This window comes from Anguilla rostrata, chromosome 7 (assembly GCF_018555375.3).
Source record: "Anguilla rostrata isolate EN2019 chromosome 7, ASM1855537v3, whole genome shotgun sequence".
NCBI lineage: Eukaryota > Metazoa > Chordata > Actinopteri > Anguilliformes > Anguillidae > Anguilla > Anguilla rostrata.
In genome coordinates this window covers 42,329,280-42,346,515 of record NC_057939.1, presented here as the reverse complement: position 1 = coordinate 42,346,515, position 17,236 = coordinate 42,329,280, and the positions used below count along the sequence as shown (strand labels likewise).

The 17,236-nt window shown below is 46.0% G+C and overlaps 1 protein-coding gene across 9 annotated transcripts in view; it reads left to right on the top strand.

Annotated features, from left to right (window-relative positions):
* The window catches only part of apbb2b (amyloid beta (A4) precursor protein-binding, family B, member 2b), a 107,190-nt gene that overhangs the window by 36,983 nt on the left and 52,971 nt on the right, over positions 1–17,236 (top strand). For all 9 annotated transcript variants that reach the window (XM_064344393.1, XM_064344395.1, XM_064344394.1 and 6 more), the window contains 3 exons: positions 723–1,550; positions 13,443–13,708; positions 15,686–15,820. In XM_064344393.1, the coding sequence (XP_064200463.1) occupies positions 723–1,550; positions 13,443–13,708; positions 15,686–15,820 (1,229 nt within the window). The remainder of the gene's footprint in view (positions 1–722; positions 1,551–13,442; positions 13,709–15,685; positions 15,821–17,236) is intronic.

The following is a 17,236-nucleotide window of genomic DNA, read 5'->3' as shown; positions in this document are numbered from 1 at the left end:
CATCTACACTGAGGTTTTTCGCGTATTCGGTTCAAGTTGTTGAATGAGTGGAACACTAGCAGTAGTAGTCGGTTTGAACTTGGACAGAACCAGAACGCAGGCTGCTTGTCTACCACTTTTTCTGAAGCATGGCTGAATTTGAGAGTATGATCAAACCAGTGGTTTTCAAAGGATTTGTTCAGTGTATTCCCCGTGAAACTTTCTTCTTCTCCAGCCAATGAATAATACAAATTGCATCTTTTCATGTGTAAGTTCATGATGCAAAAGGCTTAATTGCTGTGTTAATTGGATTACAGCATTTGCGTTTTTTGTAGCCTCAAACCACAGACTGATAAGAAACATTTTTCAGCTTCAGTAGGAGAGACAGTAGAATGAGATCAATGCTTAGCCCTAAAGAGGCCTTGTGAAATTCTCGGCAGACTAAGTAACCGTTACCCTGTGCTTTATGGATTTTGAGTCTGGTTCCTTGCCACCATCGCCCTTGGCTTGCTCTTGTGGGGGTTTAGGCCAGGGTTTACTGTGAAGCATATTGTGACAGTTGTTTATACAATGCGCTATGCAAATAAATTTCGATTTTATTTAGTTTTTAGGTTGGAAAACTCTGTTAGAATCAGTTTTAGTCCATCCCTGGTCTCAGTTGTTTTTTGTAGTGTTATTAAAGATGTCCACAGTGTGTAAGCGGTCACAGGTGTTCACTCTTTCTGAAACCTTCTCCTTTTTAGTTGACTCCTCCTCCATCATGATGTCAGTGTGCGTACCGCAGTCCCACAGCACCTCCCCTGGACCGGACGTAGCCAATCGTGGCAGCCCCCTGCCCACCCCGCCCACCTCCCTCAGCCTGCGCTCCTCCCACAACCAGCTGCTGAACTGCGATGTCATCAAGCAGGGTGCCAGTGAGCTGCGCGGCTCAGCCACCCCGCCCAAGTGTCGCAAGAAATACGCCCTGACCAACATCCAGAGCGCCATGGGGCTGGGGGAGCCGCTGCTGCCGGCCGGCGCCCCCTCTTCCACCTCCTCCACCTCCTCCTCCTCCTCCTCCACCTCTTCCGCCAACCCCAAACTGGCCAAGAACGGCGCCAACCAGCTCCGCAAGGCGGCGGAGCAGAACGACCTCAACAAGAACGTGACCACCGTGGACCCGACGGACGGCGGCGAGGACGAGAGCGACGGGTGCAACAACGTCCCCGAGAAGCCGGAGGGGAAGGAGACCAAGGCCCCGCCCCCGAGGAGCAAGAGCCTCCTGGACTACTACGCCTCCGACCCCCCCGACCCGCCCAAGGAGGACGACCCCGCCTTGCCGCTGCTGGCCGGGGACGAGACGCACCACCCGCCCCCGACTCCGCCCAAGCAGCCCAGTCCCGGCTACGCCCCCCCGCTGTCCGCAGCCTCCTCTTCCTCCAGCCCCGAGACCAAGAAGGACCGGCCCAGGAACGGGGCCAAAACGGACTGCGCCCTCAACCGAATCCAGAGCCTGGCCCCCAGCGATGAGGACTCCAGCTGGACCACCCTGTCCCAGGACAGCGCCTCCCCTGTGTCCCCTGAGGAAGCAGGTAATCAACCTGCCCTCTGTATTCCTGCAGTATTGGAGACTTTCACACAAAAAACCTTCATATATTTAATGATGAGCTCAGACCTCCGCTTTGCCCATCTATACTCATAACTTTGCCTACTGTCTAGACGTTCTTCCTTCTTTACGCCTGTATGCTCTGCAGACCAGCCTTGAAACAGTGCCAGATACTGTGTACAATAGAGGACACTCAGGTCTAATCTTGAATCTCTCTAAGTTGCTGCTTTTATGTAGAGGTTTATCTTATTTACACATACATGGCTTCTAGTGTTTTGAATTGATTAAAATGAAACAAAATATATTCGTATGTTACAAACACTCACAGCTCATGTTAAGGTGGAGGTTAAAACTCCTACCCCCCAGTTCCATGCGGGTTAAGTTGTGTGCCTCGAAAGGCTGAACTTGGTTGTGAAGTCTGCAGAATTATATGGGTTATTTTCTCTGAGCTTCTGAGGTTGGGTGGCATTTGATACTTTGTTTTGGTTGCCTATGGGTCAGCCGTGGGTGATTCGGCCCGGTAGAGAAAAATAACACACTTAAAGCTCCACTAAAGCCTCCAAAGTCGTTCTCTGGATATTACATTGTAGCCCCAGGACTCAGTGACTCCGGCTTTAGTGAACAGTGCTTGTGGGGCCAGGCAGGTATTTCCTGGCCTGAGCCCAGTAGCCTGATCCAGAACTAGAGCTTCTTGGACAGACCTCCGTATGTCTTGTACAGGGAGGTCCTCGCCAGATATACCATGTGCCTCCTCACCTATTTCACCTTGTCATCCTCTTCATGTTTCTTTCGCCTCTTTTGCTTTTTTTTATCCCCTCCTTATTCTTCCATTCCCTTGTCGTCCTCCCCTTTTTGCCTCTCTTCCTCGTATTTCTCCTCTTTGGCTGTATCATACAGGCCTTTCTCTTCTAGCTCTTTCTTCACCTCCTCCTTCCTCCTCCTCCCATTCTCCTATATAATTTTTTCCTCATGTTTTTTTCTGGACTTCCTCATCCTTCTCCTCTCTTTTTCCACCTCTCTCCATTTCCCCACTTCTTCGTTAGAGAACCGCTCCGTGAACAGCAGTTCAGCGTAGGTGAGAATGTTCCATTAGGGTTGTGTACCTGTTCTGGTAAGCGGCACCTCCCAATCAATGCTGTATACAAATTAGTTACGGTTGTCACAAAATCAATGTATGAACATCATTGGAGACCCGTTATGAGCATTAGGTTTGAAGAATCTGTGGGTACGGTGTAAATGAGTTTTTACAGTATGTCGTGCATCACTATCCTTCATCCTGATTAAAACCACTCTTGGGGATTGGTGCCCTCTCCCGCAGTGAAGGCTGACAGGCTGCGGCAGAGACGTTCCGGAAAATAATTCTTTGTTATTTTCATGAATTACATGTGGTGCGGTTTTCGGTGCTACCCCACATGCTCCGTGATTCTTTCCTCAGACGAAACTCCTTTTAAGCATTCACAGCCATGCTTAAGGTACGGAGTACAGCAAACATATATATATTTTTCCCCAGTGCTTCTAAAATTGCTTTTGCAGTTGACATGAAGCCTCACAGATTTTGAAAATATACTGTGAAAGTAGTACCGTCTATGTGCAGGATTATGTTTCCCCAAAGGTTAATTTTCCTATGCTTAATACTTGCTTTAAAAATTCAATTTCAATTTTACTTCCAATGGAATTGATCATTGTATGGGAAGATCATTTTAAGTGAAGTGCCCTAGGTCCCCTATCCATTGTTAATGGAATACAGAATTCAGTAACACTTTCAAATATAGTGCAATTATGATTCCTAAATGATTTATTACTAACTGCAGTAGCCATCATGAAAAATACATATTTGATTATTAGACTATATTAATTTTAAGTCATTTTAGTAAACATGGTATTAAACTGATGATTAAGGGGTGGCCAGATTAATAATACAATATGAAACTTTCAAATCAGAAACCCTGGCCTTCTTCCAAAGATTTAGTAGTATGATGTAATATGTATTAATGTTATACTCAAAAGCAACATGCACTTTTTTTGTAAGTGCATTATTGTTTTTAGTGCTTTATTAAGCATTGCAATTGCACTATATTCACAAATGTTTCCCAGAATTCTTGGTTTGAAATATTAATACACTTAGCAGTTCTCCTTTAAGGTCCTTTTTGTTCTGTTCCACTGAGAGATCTGCTTCAAATACATTTGGGTTAACTGGAGAGGAGATTTTTAATGATCTCTATAAAAGCTTGCAGGGATTGCTTTTCCATCAGTTATTCTGTAGCTGTGTGTGTGTGTGTGTGTAGGGGGGGGGGGCACCCACGTGCCTGTATGTGTAATATAAATGTCCTTCCCAGCTGTGTAATCTGTAGTATGGGGGTAGTCTGACCTCAGCCAGATGTGTAGCGAGAATTCCCATTCTTGTTCCATACATACCACCTGCAGAATTACTCTCAGGGAAAGGTTTAAAATAATAACTGACCAAGAGGAGGCTTTCTTGCAAGTAATCCTTAAAGCCAACCGTGTTTTACTTGCAAACCTAATCCTACCTGCTGCTTTGGACATGTGTATCCAATTGATTGTTGAATAGAATTCTGGAGAAAAAAAAAACCTGACCATTTGGCTTGTGATGATATACTCTTCTCTGCACTGAAGAGTATGTTCTTTGGCTTTCCATGCATATGGTTGTGCTACCAAGATGTATAGACAACCTAATAGATGTCAGAATCACACCCTATATTCCATTAGGTACAGTAAAAAGGAGCTTGATTGGTTGGCTGTGAGGGGGTTGTGTCACACGACTACTGACTGGTCTTTGAAGTGCAGTAATACTAAGGGGTCAATTTTAATGATCACAGGGATGTCGCGGTCTCAGGAGGCCAGCGTCTTGTTCCGAACGGCGCAATTCATCTCAGGCCCGAGTCGCCTGACTCTGACAATCCAGGGGGATTATTTAAAGGCTCTCCGGGGAGTTCTATAAGAAAATAAAACTCAGGGAATGTGTTTGTACTCGGTGTACCTAGCATTTATAAATCAGAATCATAAAGTGTCACTGACAGGCCTGTGAATGCAATGTCCAACCGAACACTTCCCCTAGGGGTGCGTTTTGAATATATATGTATTTTTTTGCGGTCCCAGAAAATGAATTAGAAGCTGGAATCAGATGTACTGCACGCAGGATAAATATTACCATAACTTCTCTTCCCTGAGGTCTACTTTTGATATATGTACATTTTCTTTTCCCACAAAACATTTTTCAGATATGAAGTTCAAATCAGGACTTTTTCAAGGGCAAGGGAAAACCACTGGCACAGCCTTAAACCCCATTTAAATGAATGAATGAAATAAGCAGTGGGTTTTTGCCCTGTGGATACCTTCGTGTGGACATCCTGTGTGCGGTGGATTTGAGGACCCTCTTGTCTCCAGATCGCAACAGCCTGACTGTGAAACGTCTGGTCTTTATGGGCTCGCCTTTACCACGCCTGCAGGGATTATTCATAAAACATTACTATCATTTCAAATGGCCCACGGTTTTCTATTTCAATAATGAGAAACGCGGTCGCGAGGTCAAGTTTATCTGCTTTATGAGTAGGGCAGCGTGCACTGTTCCTGTAAAACCAAGGCAGATGAGGATCGGCCATAAGCTAATTCATTCCACGTCCCCCACAGACGCTAAGCGAATGCTATTGTGGGTATTCTGTTGAGAGTATGACCACAGTAGTATGTCATCCTCCAAACCTAGCTGACTGCTCACTGGCCTGAATTCTTGAAGGCTGATGATTATGGCTAGAATTTCTTTTTTTTTGTTGAGATATTTGGTTAAGATTAGCAAGCTGTAATATAGTTTGAATGTCCCTCGCTTAAGATCAACCTAACTTGGTTACTAAATCTGTTTCAGGCCTGCATACGCTTCCTAAATATTACAGGGATGCTCATTGAGAACTGGTGATAGCACTTTTAGTTAAATTCAATTCGGCTTTATTTGAATAGTGCTTTTTACAGAGACATTGTCCCAAGACGCTTTACAGGAAAACGGGGAATAGACACACACACACACACACACACACACAACAACAGTAAGTCAGGTTGAAAAAGGGGGAAGAAAAAAAGCACTCAAACAGTAGCACGACTGCCCTGTGGGAAGAAATCTCTGGAGTACCATAGCTATAGAGGAGGAGTCCATTCTCCTTTGCCCGATACTGAGCACAAAAAGGAGGGGATCACTGGGCAGCCAGGGCCATTCTTTCAGGGCCCAAAGGTGACTCATAATCAGAGCTCCTGATCGTGGGGAAGGCTACGTGAGTCAAAAGGGAGATGTACAGATTGGAGAGGTAGCTTTAGGATATGTGTGTGTGCAAGAGTGCGTGTGTGTGTGCGCGTCTCTGTCTGTGTGTGCGCGCGTGTGTGTGTGTATGTGTGTGTCTGTGTGTGTGTGCATGCGCGCGTGCGTGTATGCTCATTCACGTGAAAGGTTACCATACATTTCCCTGCAGAGTGATCGCCTGTCCACGACTGTCAATCAATCACAGAAGAATAGGACTACCTCATGAGTCTCCAGAAAGGGCGAGGATACTGCTGAGCGAACAAAAACAATGTAGGAACTGAGTCAAAATACATTAATGTCAGGGAGTTTCTTTTTTCCTTTAGACATAATACATGATCTAATAAAAAGCTCATTTGATTTATATGCTTCCTGTTGCATATAACCCAATATCACGAGGACTCGCATAAAATATTTATTCAAACAAGATCGCACAACATAAGGCCGTTACTCAGCAAGGCGGCTAAAAGAAGGACTCTTTATGCTGACAAAAATGTTTCTGCTTGAACATTTTATGACGGTTTGAAAATAAAAAGCGAATGCGCTCTGAGTCTCTGAATATCCCCCAGTCTACGCTGTCGAAACTTGTCAAACAGGGAAAAAAATCATGTGAAATGAGTTGAGACCGAAAACAAGCGCGAATCAGTAAGTTTAGGTTGAGCATCAAATTATGTGAAGGAAATGTCTTTAACACTGAGCAGCTTGATCAGAGAGTAACACTGCAGTATGATTACAAAATGGCATGAAGCATTTCATTTAGTTTTCAAAAATGGCAACAGCTAGCCATTTATTTTCTGTAGAATAGAGCGGAAATCCAGCGTCAAGCAATATAACTTTCATTCTTGACATTTAATTTTAAGTAAAATGTCCTGCTGTAGACAACATGGAAAACCATGTTTCGGTCCAATATGTGACCAATACATTTACCGTAGTGAAGCTTACATACAAAATCTAATCCTAGTTCCTGAATTACGAAGTCCCATTCTGAGAAAACTAACCCGAGTCAGATATTTGTACTATATAACACTAGAGCTACTGTGTTTTGTTAAAAATTATGTTAGAAACCACCATGGCTTTGTTCCACGGTAATATAAAACATTCCTGTAGTTTATGAATATACTTTTTTTATAACACAAATTCAGTTGTTGCTTCTGTTTCAAAGTAGCTACTGTGGTTTTTGTGTGAATGACAGCTTGGGTACTGTTCCTGTGAGTCATACCATTTGTCCCTGTCACGTATCCCCAGGTTTTTGTGTGTGCGGGTGATTTACATAGGTAACACGTGTGTGAGTGACATTCAATGTTCGGGCTTAGTCACACACACACACACACACACACGGGATGAATGAGGATCGTTTCGGCCATTTCATATGGAATGTGTTTTACCCGTTGCAAGCTGTGCAGTCTTCATCTGTCTCAAGGTATGGTTTCCATACGATGTTCACTCAACAGGTTATTAACAACATTAGTATCTGATTTTCTTGTGAAGCCTTTGCAGGTCTGCTGCATTAGATTGGTCAGTGCTTACTGCATATCACTGTCCCGTGAGTTATAAAGCATGGATTGGATCTGTCCTGGTGCTTGCATGAGTGATAGGAAATGTGAGCATTTTTAAATTGTCCACATTTTTTTTTCCTGCATTAAACATTTGCCATCACAGACGCATGCACGCGCATGCTAACGTAGCATCACTTCTCTGTAGTCACTGTTCTTATATGCAGTTCAGGTGTTTCCTATGAACATTTCTGTGATGGGATGTAGCGTACACCTCTTCGTTAGCTTGTAGCGGTGGCCTGCAGACTGCTCTGTAATGCAGTGGAAGAGATCGAGTTTGAGAGAAGTGTTCCCTTGGCTTCTGGGGGAAGGCTGGTAGACTTGATTAAAGCCTGCCGCATTATGACGTGGAAAGTCATATCGTGGAGCGTTCTGGAGACACTATAATGCATTGCATTCTGGGTACTAATAGGCTGAGAGAGGGACAGAATGCAAGAGAGAGAAAGCGTGAGACGGACGGAGGGAGGGAGAGAGAGAGAGGGAGGGAGGGAGGGAGAGGAAAACAGTCCATTTTCTTGTGCAGTGGGCATTATAAACACAAGATGGTCTGAATGAGCAAGGACACCGTCGAGGTACAAACAAAAGGATACAGGAAAGCGTAAGTGGACACAGAGGCCTAAATCTTTTGTGAAATAAACCGGGAAATGAGTTTGCCCTCCCCCAGGACAAAATGGAGCTGTCATATTTTTCAAGAGCAACGCACAATTGATGACTCAGCTTTGGGTGTTTGTCTCCTCTGGCCGTTGTGGAGGTGACAAGCCGTGTAAATTTCTCTTTTTCATTAAACAGACACTGTGTTCTCTGCCTCTCCTCGGCCCCCTGTTTCACTGCTGCGTGCGGTGTGCAGTCCGGGTTTCTCAAGTGCACCTGCGGCAAGTTTCCTGACTTTATAAGACCTTCCCCCGGTCGCCGAGGTGTTCCAATACACACTTATGCATTACACACTCATACAATGTATATTATGTGTCGTGCTACCTCTCTGTCTTTTTTTCATACACACACCTGTATCTCATTCTCTCTCACTCTCTATGTGTTACTCACACACACACACACACAGTCACACATACTTGCTCACTCAAGCCCAAAGACGCTAGTATAGGGAATTTCCCTGAAATAACATGTCTAAAACATGAATGGAAAGAACTGCTTGCAGGCAGAATCATTAAATATTTACTTTATGGCCATTATTCTGTGGTTTTTCCACACTCCTCGGTGTGCTGTGCGGGATGCTAGCCGTGGAGCGCTGCAGGGTACACAGAGCTGTGATTTTGCGCTGGGACCCCAATAAACGGTTTCACAGACTCTCAGTGTAAACACTAATCTCAGACTCACTGAAGCTCGCCCTCTAATCTGCACTTTCAGGGCTATGAACGCAATTAGCCCGAGAGCCGGTAGCATCCTGATAAATTTGAGTTGGTGGTTCATAAAATTTCCTGCAGTGACCTCCCACTGGCCTGTTTTCCCCCCAAGTATGGACTTAATTGAAGTGCCAGCCTTCCAATTTCAAATATGTGTTAACGGTATCGTCTGATGGGCGTGCAGTGCTAGTCTACTCTTTTGGGAACTGTGCATGTTGTAGATGACAACTTTGGGGTTGTCCTGCTGTTTTACCACGCATGCTTCGAAACAACCGAGCCTCCTTTTTCACGGTTGTTTAATCCAGCGCTGGGTGATCAGTCACCGAGCAGCAAGGGCCTTGGTTGTTGTCTGCGTCAGTTTGCGTGATTTTTATTGACGAGATGACAGCGCAGAGCGAGTCTCGAGAGAGAGGCTCCACAGCTGGCGGCTGGCTAGGATGCGCGTCTGTGTTTGCGTTAGGCCTTTCCCTCTGTGTGCTTTCGTACTGCTCCGGGTCAGGCGCTGCGGTTCTCACACTGCCGTGTAACCACAAGCCTGCATTCGCATGCTGTTAACAAAGGTGCCTCACTGCCAAGGCTAATGCTGAACCGAGCGGTCCTTAGTTACAGGAGGCAAAACAGAAATGTACTTATGGCACCGCTAGGAAATAAAACCCAGGGAACATGTTTGTTTGGACACAACGATATTTAGCCGTCCGTTTTAAGGCATGCTTTTCATGGTGTGTGCTTGCTACATCCAACTGAACAATTTTCACATTCTTCTAATCTGACTTACTTGAATTTTCAGAAAAGAGCACTATGTGTTCTTTAAAGCTATAATGATTGTCGCAGTGGTGTGAGATTTCATGGCATAAGAATTTTATGGATTTTTTTTTTCAGACCGTATTCATTGTAGTCATATTCATTGCAGTGCATTAAAGTATCCAGTATCACTTCGTCCCTAACAGTGTACATGAGTCTGAATGCGATGGAGTTATTTAACGCTGAACGTTCTGCAGTGAAGTCAGATGCCAGAGCGGTCTCTCTGTTCTGCCCCTGCTAATGACCCTAGGGACTAGCTCTCTGTGCAATCGGGAGAGGAGGGAGAGCTACCCAGGGACTGCTCTCACCTTTATTGTTATCTGTGTTCGTGTATATGTGAGAGAAAGAGGTTATGTCTGCATTTGTGCGTGTATCTATGTGTTTGTGTTTAATATAGAATACGTGGGTGAATAGTATATGATTTTATGAGTGTGTGTGTGTGTTTGTTTGTATATTCCTTATCTTGAAGCTACATGATTGCTCTCATCCTCTTCTGAGTCATGCTTTCTCCCTCCCTCCCTTTCTTTCTTTCTTTCGCTCTCTCTCACCACTCCACCTCTTTCCTGGCAGAGGTCATGTGACCTTGTGCCAGGCCGCACTGCCAGATCGCTGCGTTGCTACGACAACGGAGCATGCCACGAGGGGAATGCGACTGGCCATTTCCCTTTTGCCGCTTAGCACTTCTCAGAGATGAGTCTGACCGCACCCCCCCCCCCCCCCACCACCTCCTGCTCCCCCCTCCCCTCAGACAGGAAGTCTGGCAGGGTGCTATTCTCGCGTTCGCTCGCATCCGCGGCTCCCAGAACGGAGCCAATAAGACGCCTCGAGGGCGCTCCGCGTTTCTCTCAGCGGACGCTGTTTCTTAGTCCGGTCGCTGCTGACGGTGCGTGACGGTCGCGGTCATGATGCTGGGGAAAGACTACATGCTGGCGATTGTCATTGTCAATTACGAGGGTAGGTGCTTTGCGTCCGCGGTTTTTCTCCCAGTGTGCATGCACAGTCACGCTGATGTGAGGGGAGAGGGAGGGAGGGAGGGGGGACAGAGAGGGAGGGAGGGAGGTAGGGAAAGGAAAAGTTTGCCTCTTTTTCCTGACAGGATGCAGACAGACTGCCCGAAGCTCTGTGATTGGTGCAGCTGTCCGGTGGGTATTCCAGTAAGGAGACAGGATTACGGCCGTGAAATATGGCAGGCCCACCCGCCCCCCTCCCCTCCCCCACGCACCCCGTTATACACTGCGGAGAAGCGCGGATCGCGGCTCGCGACTGACGGATCGGGGGTGCGCGATCCGACGGCTCTCTCTCACGAAATCAGACTGCGGATAGCAATACGATGCTAACGTACCGTAGCAGAACCGCCGTGCCAGACTGTTTCTGCTTTAATCATTGAGCCTGTGTGCGTTTGCACGTGTGTGTGTGTGTGTGTGTGTGTGTGTGTGTGTGTGTGTGTGTGTGTGTGTGTTTGCACGTGTGTGTGTGTGTGTTCGTACTGAGCACACGTGTGCGTTTATCTGCGCTTCCCTGTCGATTTGTAAGCCTGTGGGTGTCAGAGTGTGTCTTAGCGCGTGTGTTTGTTTGCATTTTATGTGAACTGTGCTGCCTTTCATGCACACGTCTGTATTTCAGTACTTCTGAGGTTGTGTGTCTGTACACTTGTATATATGTAGTGTATATAATGTATTGCTTGCACTCACACTGCAACGTTTATGTGTACAGGGCATGTACACGTATGTATTTGTCAGTGTAGTTGCATGTGTATGTGGTATCTTAATATGTGTGCATCTGCATGTGAAACACCAGGCTGATTGCGCGGCGTGTCACTTCCTGTCTCCCTACCGGCCGCCTCGACACCCCCGCAGTACCGTGGGCGCGCTCTCCGCCGCCGCCTGCTCTTCTGCTCTTCGGCCTCTCGCTCGCTAATTGAATCGTTTCCCCGGAGACGCCGTCACCGCTGGCCGCGCCAACGTTATTGCGCCGCCTTCCCCCGGCAACGATTTAATCTCTCTGACGAGGGCCGGGACGTGAAATATGGGTGGCCGTGCGTCCGCGCCGGCCGGGAGTGCTTCGGTAACCCGGCCCCCGCCCCCCTGCCCCCCCCACTTCGCGCCCGCTTGGCTGCATCAGTTTAGTCCGGCTCTCTGGAAGCATCTGATTCTCTCTGGGTGTTTGCTTACCAAACGTGGCGGTCTTGGTTTTCATTGGTTATTTGATCAAAAAAAGCACTTTCACCCCATTTTTACCCCATTTACATACTTTGCAGTTTTTACATAGCATCCATTTATCAGGCTGGATAAATGCTTGTTCATTATCCACTTGGTTATGTGGTTGCCTTGAAACCATTAACAGACGCTTTATGTTTGTGTATGATCATATGCCAGCAGCCCAGTGCATGCCACAAAGTGCATACCTCAGTATCTGTGAGAGTAACGGAGAGAAGGGCTCGTTATTTGGGATTATTTATCTCCCTTCCTAATTTATGAACACTGCAGCATGCACACACACACGCGCACACACCCAGACAAGGGGCTCTACTACCTCTTAAGTTATACACCTCCTGGAGAAGTCTGGACTCCCCCAGGAGCTGCACACTAGAGATTACAGCTGTCAGTATCTGCTTCTCTCCTCCCTGATATTCTGCCCCTGTGCCCCTATATTTCCATCCTTAACAGCCAGAGCCCTGCGTGGACCCTCATTACCATGCACTTTAGCTCTGGCTCCGCTCTGCTGGTTATGAAACCAGCAGCGGATATGGATTCGTTATGAGCGGGATTTGCCCCACGGAGCATGTCATTACTAGCAGAATTCTCCTCACGAAAGTGTTTGTTTTGTTTTGTTTTGTTTGCAAGCGGTCATTTATGCGATGTCGGCTGCTGCCAAATACCTTGTTTTGTGTGTAACGCGGCTTTAGCCCCAGTGGGTTTGATACTTTTAATAATAATTCTCAGCCGTTCCCTGGAGCAACGTTCGAGAAGAGAGCCCCTCACCCGTAGAGGCAATAAAACGTTGCAGCTGTGCGTACGTATGCGCCTGGATATGTGTTTGTGTTGGATACGTAAGGCTGCCGAAGAACCCGCTCCCCACATCTCTGGTAACATGGCGTGTCTGGGAAAGCTGTTCTTGTTCCTTTTTCTCGAGTGGAAGCACTTCTTTTGTCTTGCAGTGTAAGTTGCTCACGATAAGAGCAAATGCCGAATGAACGCAATGCATTGGAACGCAACCTGACTCCACAATATGGTGTGCGTGTGCACATTTGTGTGCACTTTTCCACGTTGACTAAAATGTTTAGAACTCCATTGCTGTCGATCAGCTTGTGCCTGTTTTGAATGCGTCTCCCTGGCGACACTGCATTCATATCTCCGAAAGTGAAATATATGTGAAGTCCCGCTCTGTGTCTCACTTTGAAAATAATTTATTAGCAATACAACGTTTTGGTAATATTGACCTTCATCACGGATCGAACAGACAATGGGAGAGAACCCGTTTAAATCACATCAGCTGGTCACCCCAACGAGTGTACATAATTATGTCATAAAGAATTTCATCTTAAAGTGATGGGTTGTCGACATGCCTTAAAATATGTAAGAGACATTTCTCCATTACAGAGTATCAAAAGGCAGCAAGAAAAAATACACAAGAGAATACAACACACACAAGTTACAATGACTTGCTAAGGTACAAGAAAGCAGAATACCATTACAATGCAAGTGCAATAAAAATATACCATAACACATCAAATCCACAACAAAACTTTAAAATCACCGAACTCCCGAATTGGACCTAAAACAGTGAAGCCTAGCATCTTCGTTAGCAGAAAGCTGAAATGGAAACGTGTTACATGTCTAATCTCGTCCTTCGTTGTGTTTTGTCAGACGTGTGGAGCGACCAGACCTTCCAGACGGACCCAGATCTGCCCCCGGGATGGAAGAAGATCACGGACATGGCGGGGGTCTATTACTGGCACATCCCCACCGGCACCACGCAGTGGGAACGCCCAACCGCTCGGCCCGGTGCCACCGCCGCCGCCGCCGCCGCCGCCCCCGCCCTCGACTCCAAGCCCGCGCCCTCCTCCCCGCAGGTCGCCCACAAGCCCTCGCTGGGGTCCCCCGACACACCCACCACCCCGGAAAACGAGCAGGTGAGACCAGGCCGGAGTGTATCTTCCGTTTGTAACTATGCTTTATGATTGCTGTCAACGTGAAGACCAGCATGGGGCGTATGCTGTTGGTCCCAAGCAGTCTTGAGTCTTACGGCAAGGTTTTACATTGTGGCGAAGTACAGTTACTATGAGTCATGACGTCATCCTCCTTGAGCCATGGTGTGAGCTTGACTAATTCCCTGTGTTCTTTAGCTGTCACCTTTTTGATTTTATTTTGGGATACTGTTGTTATAGGTGTAGCTGTACAAAGTCAGCTTGGCCTTGTAGTGGTATTTGCTGTTGTTTACAGTACTAACTCTTGGTTAGTTTGGCTAAATGTACCCTTATTGGACATAAATTGGCCTTGTGCCTTCTTGCAATGACTTTTATTTTCCTCAGACAAACACTTACTTTCAAGTCATTCTTGATAATAGTGCCCGCTAAGTAAATGGTAATTAAAGGAAATGTGGTATTTTGTGTAGTGCGCTAACTTATCTGGAAGTTTCAGACAGCGGAATGAGACCAAATCGTTTGCTGCGCGTAGCGAGACAGAGCAGACGACTCAAAGGCAGTAAAGTCAAGAGCCTTTTTAAATCATTGAAAATCTTTGTGCATATCGGGAGCATATCAGCCACACTAAGATGAGCGCTGACATCATGGCTCTTTTTCCTGCCTGCCTGTCAGTCCCGCTCAGATAGTTATCCTTCAGTATGATGCAATGTGGAGAGAGAGAGAGAGAGAGAGAGAGAGAGAGAGAGAGTGAGTGGTCCCTTTGACAGGCACAGAATATCTACAGAGGAAATGAGGAGCCATTTTATCTCTCTTGGATCCGTCCTTTTATCTGTCCCTGGATCTGTTTGCTTTGTAGCAAGTGAATGTCACCTTAGCCGTGGGTGGATCTGCAGACAGTATCATGATAATCTCTCTCTCTCTCTCGCTCACGCACGCACGCACGCACACACACCCCTAGAAACTGCTGCTCTGGAAACTAGCGTGCTATTCATGTGAAGGTGCTCTCTTGCTTACGAAGCCAGGCATCAAGTCTGGAGAAAATCCAGCAGGGAGAACAGGATGCGTGGGGGCCGATTGGGTTCGAGGGCGGATTTTCCTGCAGGGACGCAGTGATGAGGCGATAAGGGCTGCAGGAATGCGGGATCATGTGACCCGCGTCTGACTGCACTTCTTGCAGCGACATGCAGTTCACCCTGTCCTGGTCTGGCCTGAGGTGAACTTCTCTCATAAGCAGCAGCCATCTCACTCTGTAAAAGTTTGGTTTGGGGGACTTTTTAACTATAAAGAGCAGAATGAGATTACCAATTGTTGATGAGTTACTTTCAAACTGTCCTAAAACATTACTTTTGCTTTTCCATCAAAAGTCTAAGATATGTCCCAGGTCTTAATCAGAGCAGAACTGTTGACCGGTGTCTGTATAACGGATGTGTGTGAATATATAAAACTCAGTAACAGTATATAGTTTGTTTAATGGGAAACAGATAAAAAAAATATGATAAAATGTATCTGTGGTTATTTTGACACAATGACAACTCTGTAAAATGCAGCCTGCTATATATGTGATTTCACAATGTATTCCACAGGATGTGTGTAATGTGACATCATAAGTAACTTTTTTTGTCAGATTTTTTGTAAGGCCATTCAGTAAGTCTTGCGGATAACTTTGAATAACAGTTTTGTTCTTCCAGTTTCTTTGGGCTGTTTACAGGGTCTTGTGTGCAGTCAGAACAGGCTGTCTAGATAAAAATAACACTAGTAATTCTGTGGCAGAGTGGAAGGGTCTTTTTGGGTGTATACAACATGGCTATGAAAATGGCACTCACAAGGCTAATAAATGTTTAACATAACATAAGTGTTTTTGCTTTTCGTGAAAAGAAAGAATGCAAGTCACTGATGACTCTGTCAGTGTGACCTCACGATAGTAATCCTCCTCCTCCGCCCCCTCTCTCCGTGCCTGGTCTGTAGCACGCCGAGGTGTTTTTCGGGGCGTCCCAGCGCTCGGACAGCACCGCCTCCGACAGCTCGGTGGAGCGGGTGCCCCCCTCTTCCTCGTCCGACATCTCTGTGCCCTCCTGCGGGTTCGTCAACACCTGCTACTTCGTAAGTCCCCGCCCTGTCCTGGCGACGGCTCTGACGAGCCCTCCTCTGTACTCTCCCGTTCCCCCCCGTTCCTTTTGTACTGTAACATTTCCCTGGTTCCTGTTTCCCCCGTTCTTTTCGCACTACCACAGTTCCATTGGTCCTGTTCCCCCTGCCCCCTGTTTCGGTGTTCCTCTTCCACTATCGATGTTCCATTGCTCCTGTTTCACTGTTTCATCTGATACTGGTGCTGTTCCATCGCTCCTGCTCCTCCAGTCCCGTTACGCTATCAGTGTCCCCCTTGAGTCTTACTGCAAGGTTGTTGCTGATATCCACCTCTTTATTTCACGGCGAAGGTTGAGACAAATGGCTGGAGATGATGCGAATGACGAGATAAGAGCGGCTGGTCACGTCCTGCGTTATTGATGACTTTTTAGCGTGCTGTGCGCGATGGAAAAAATCCGGGGCTACAAAAAACAGGTTTCTCTCGTCCAAGCAGATCTGCGGAGCTAGCATTTCTGTGATAAGTCTTAATATAAATGATAGCAGATGGTATTGATCAGATTTTTAAAGCCATTTTCACAGTTTAGGGTTTCACTTTATTTTCAGGGCGCTGCTTGGTCACCTGATTGGCTGGCCGGCGTGCAGAATAGTGTCTCTTGTGTGCTGTGGTGAAACAATTGCAGTAAAATAGTTGATGTGGAATATAAAAAATGCATAGTTTGCATTTGAATTTGAAGAAAAAATCTTCATTTTAAGGGCCATCAAACACTGAGCTGGTCAAAATCTACCCAAAGTATGTAGCTTCGCCCTCCGGCTGTAGCTAGCTGTGGGATTTTTACATTTTTAGTTTGTGATATTATATTTCCTGTATGGTTTCCAAAATAAATTTTCCAAAAAAATCACTGCATACTGTCATTCAGAATATTTGCAACTCTGTTTGAATTGAACAGAATATTTCCATCACTGTGGGTGATAGGAATGCCTGTGTTGTCACCATGGTGACAACCCAAAGCCAAATCTGAAATTTTAGCAGCACAAAAGATATTAATTATACACTAGGCATAGAATTGATAACTTGAGCAACTCCCATTAAAACTGTTAAGCATGTATCTGAATGCATAGAGTGTGTGCCCTCAGTCAAAGGCTTCTCACTTCATGTTTTAATCATCACTCATTTTGGGGATTTCATTTTTGTGCTCTGTTGCATTAATCCCCTCTGCCATCTGTCTTCAACATATTTCACCAGCCAGTCTGCTCTTTTAGGCATTTCCTTTTTTCCTTGTAGGCATTTTGCAGATGCTCTTATGTAGAACAGCTTACATAAGCAAATAGATACAGGGTTAGCCAATGAACTGTGCTCATGCTAAGTCATCCGGGTCACAGCCAATAGTAGTAGTCAATACATAATCTTATAACATAAAGGTAGATGCCATA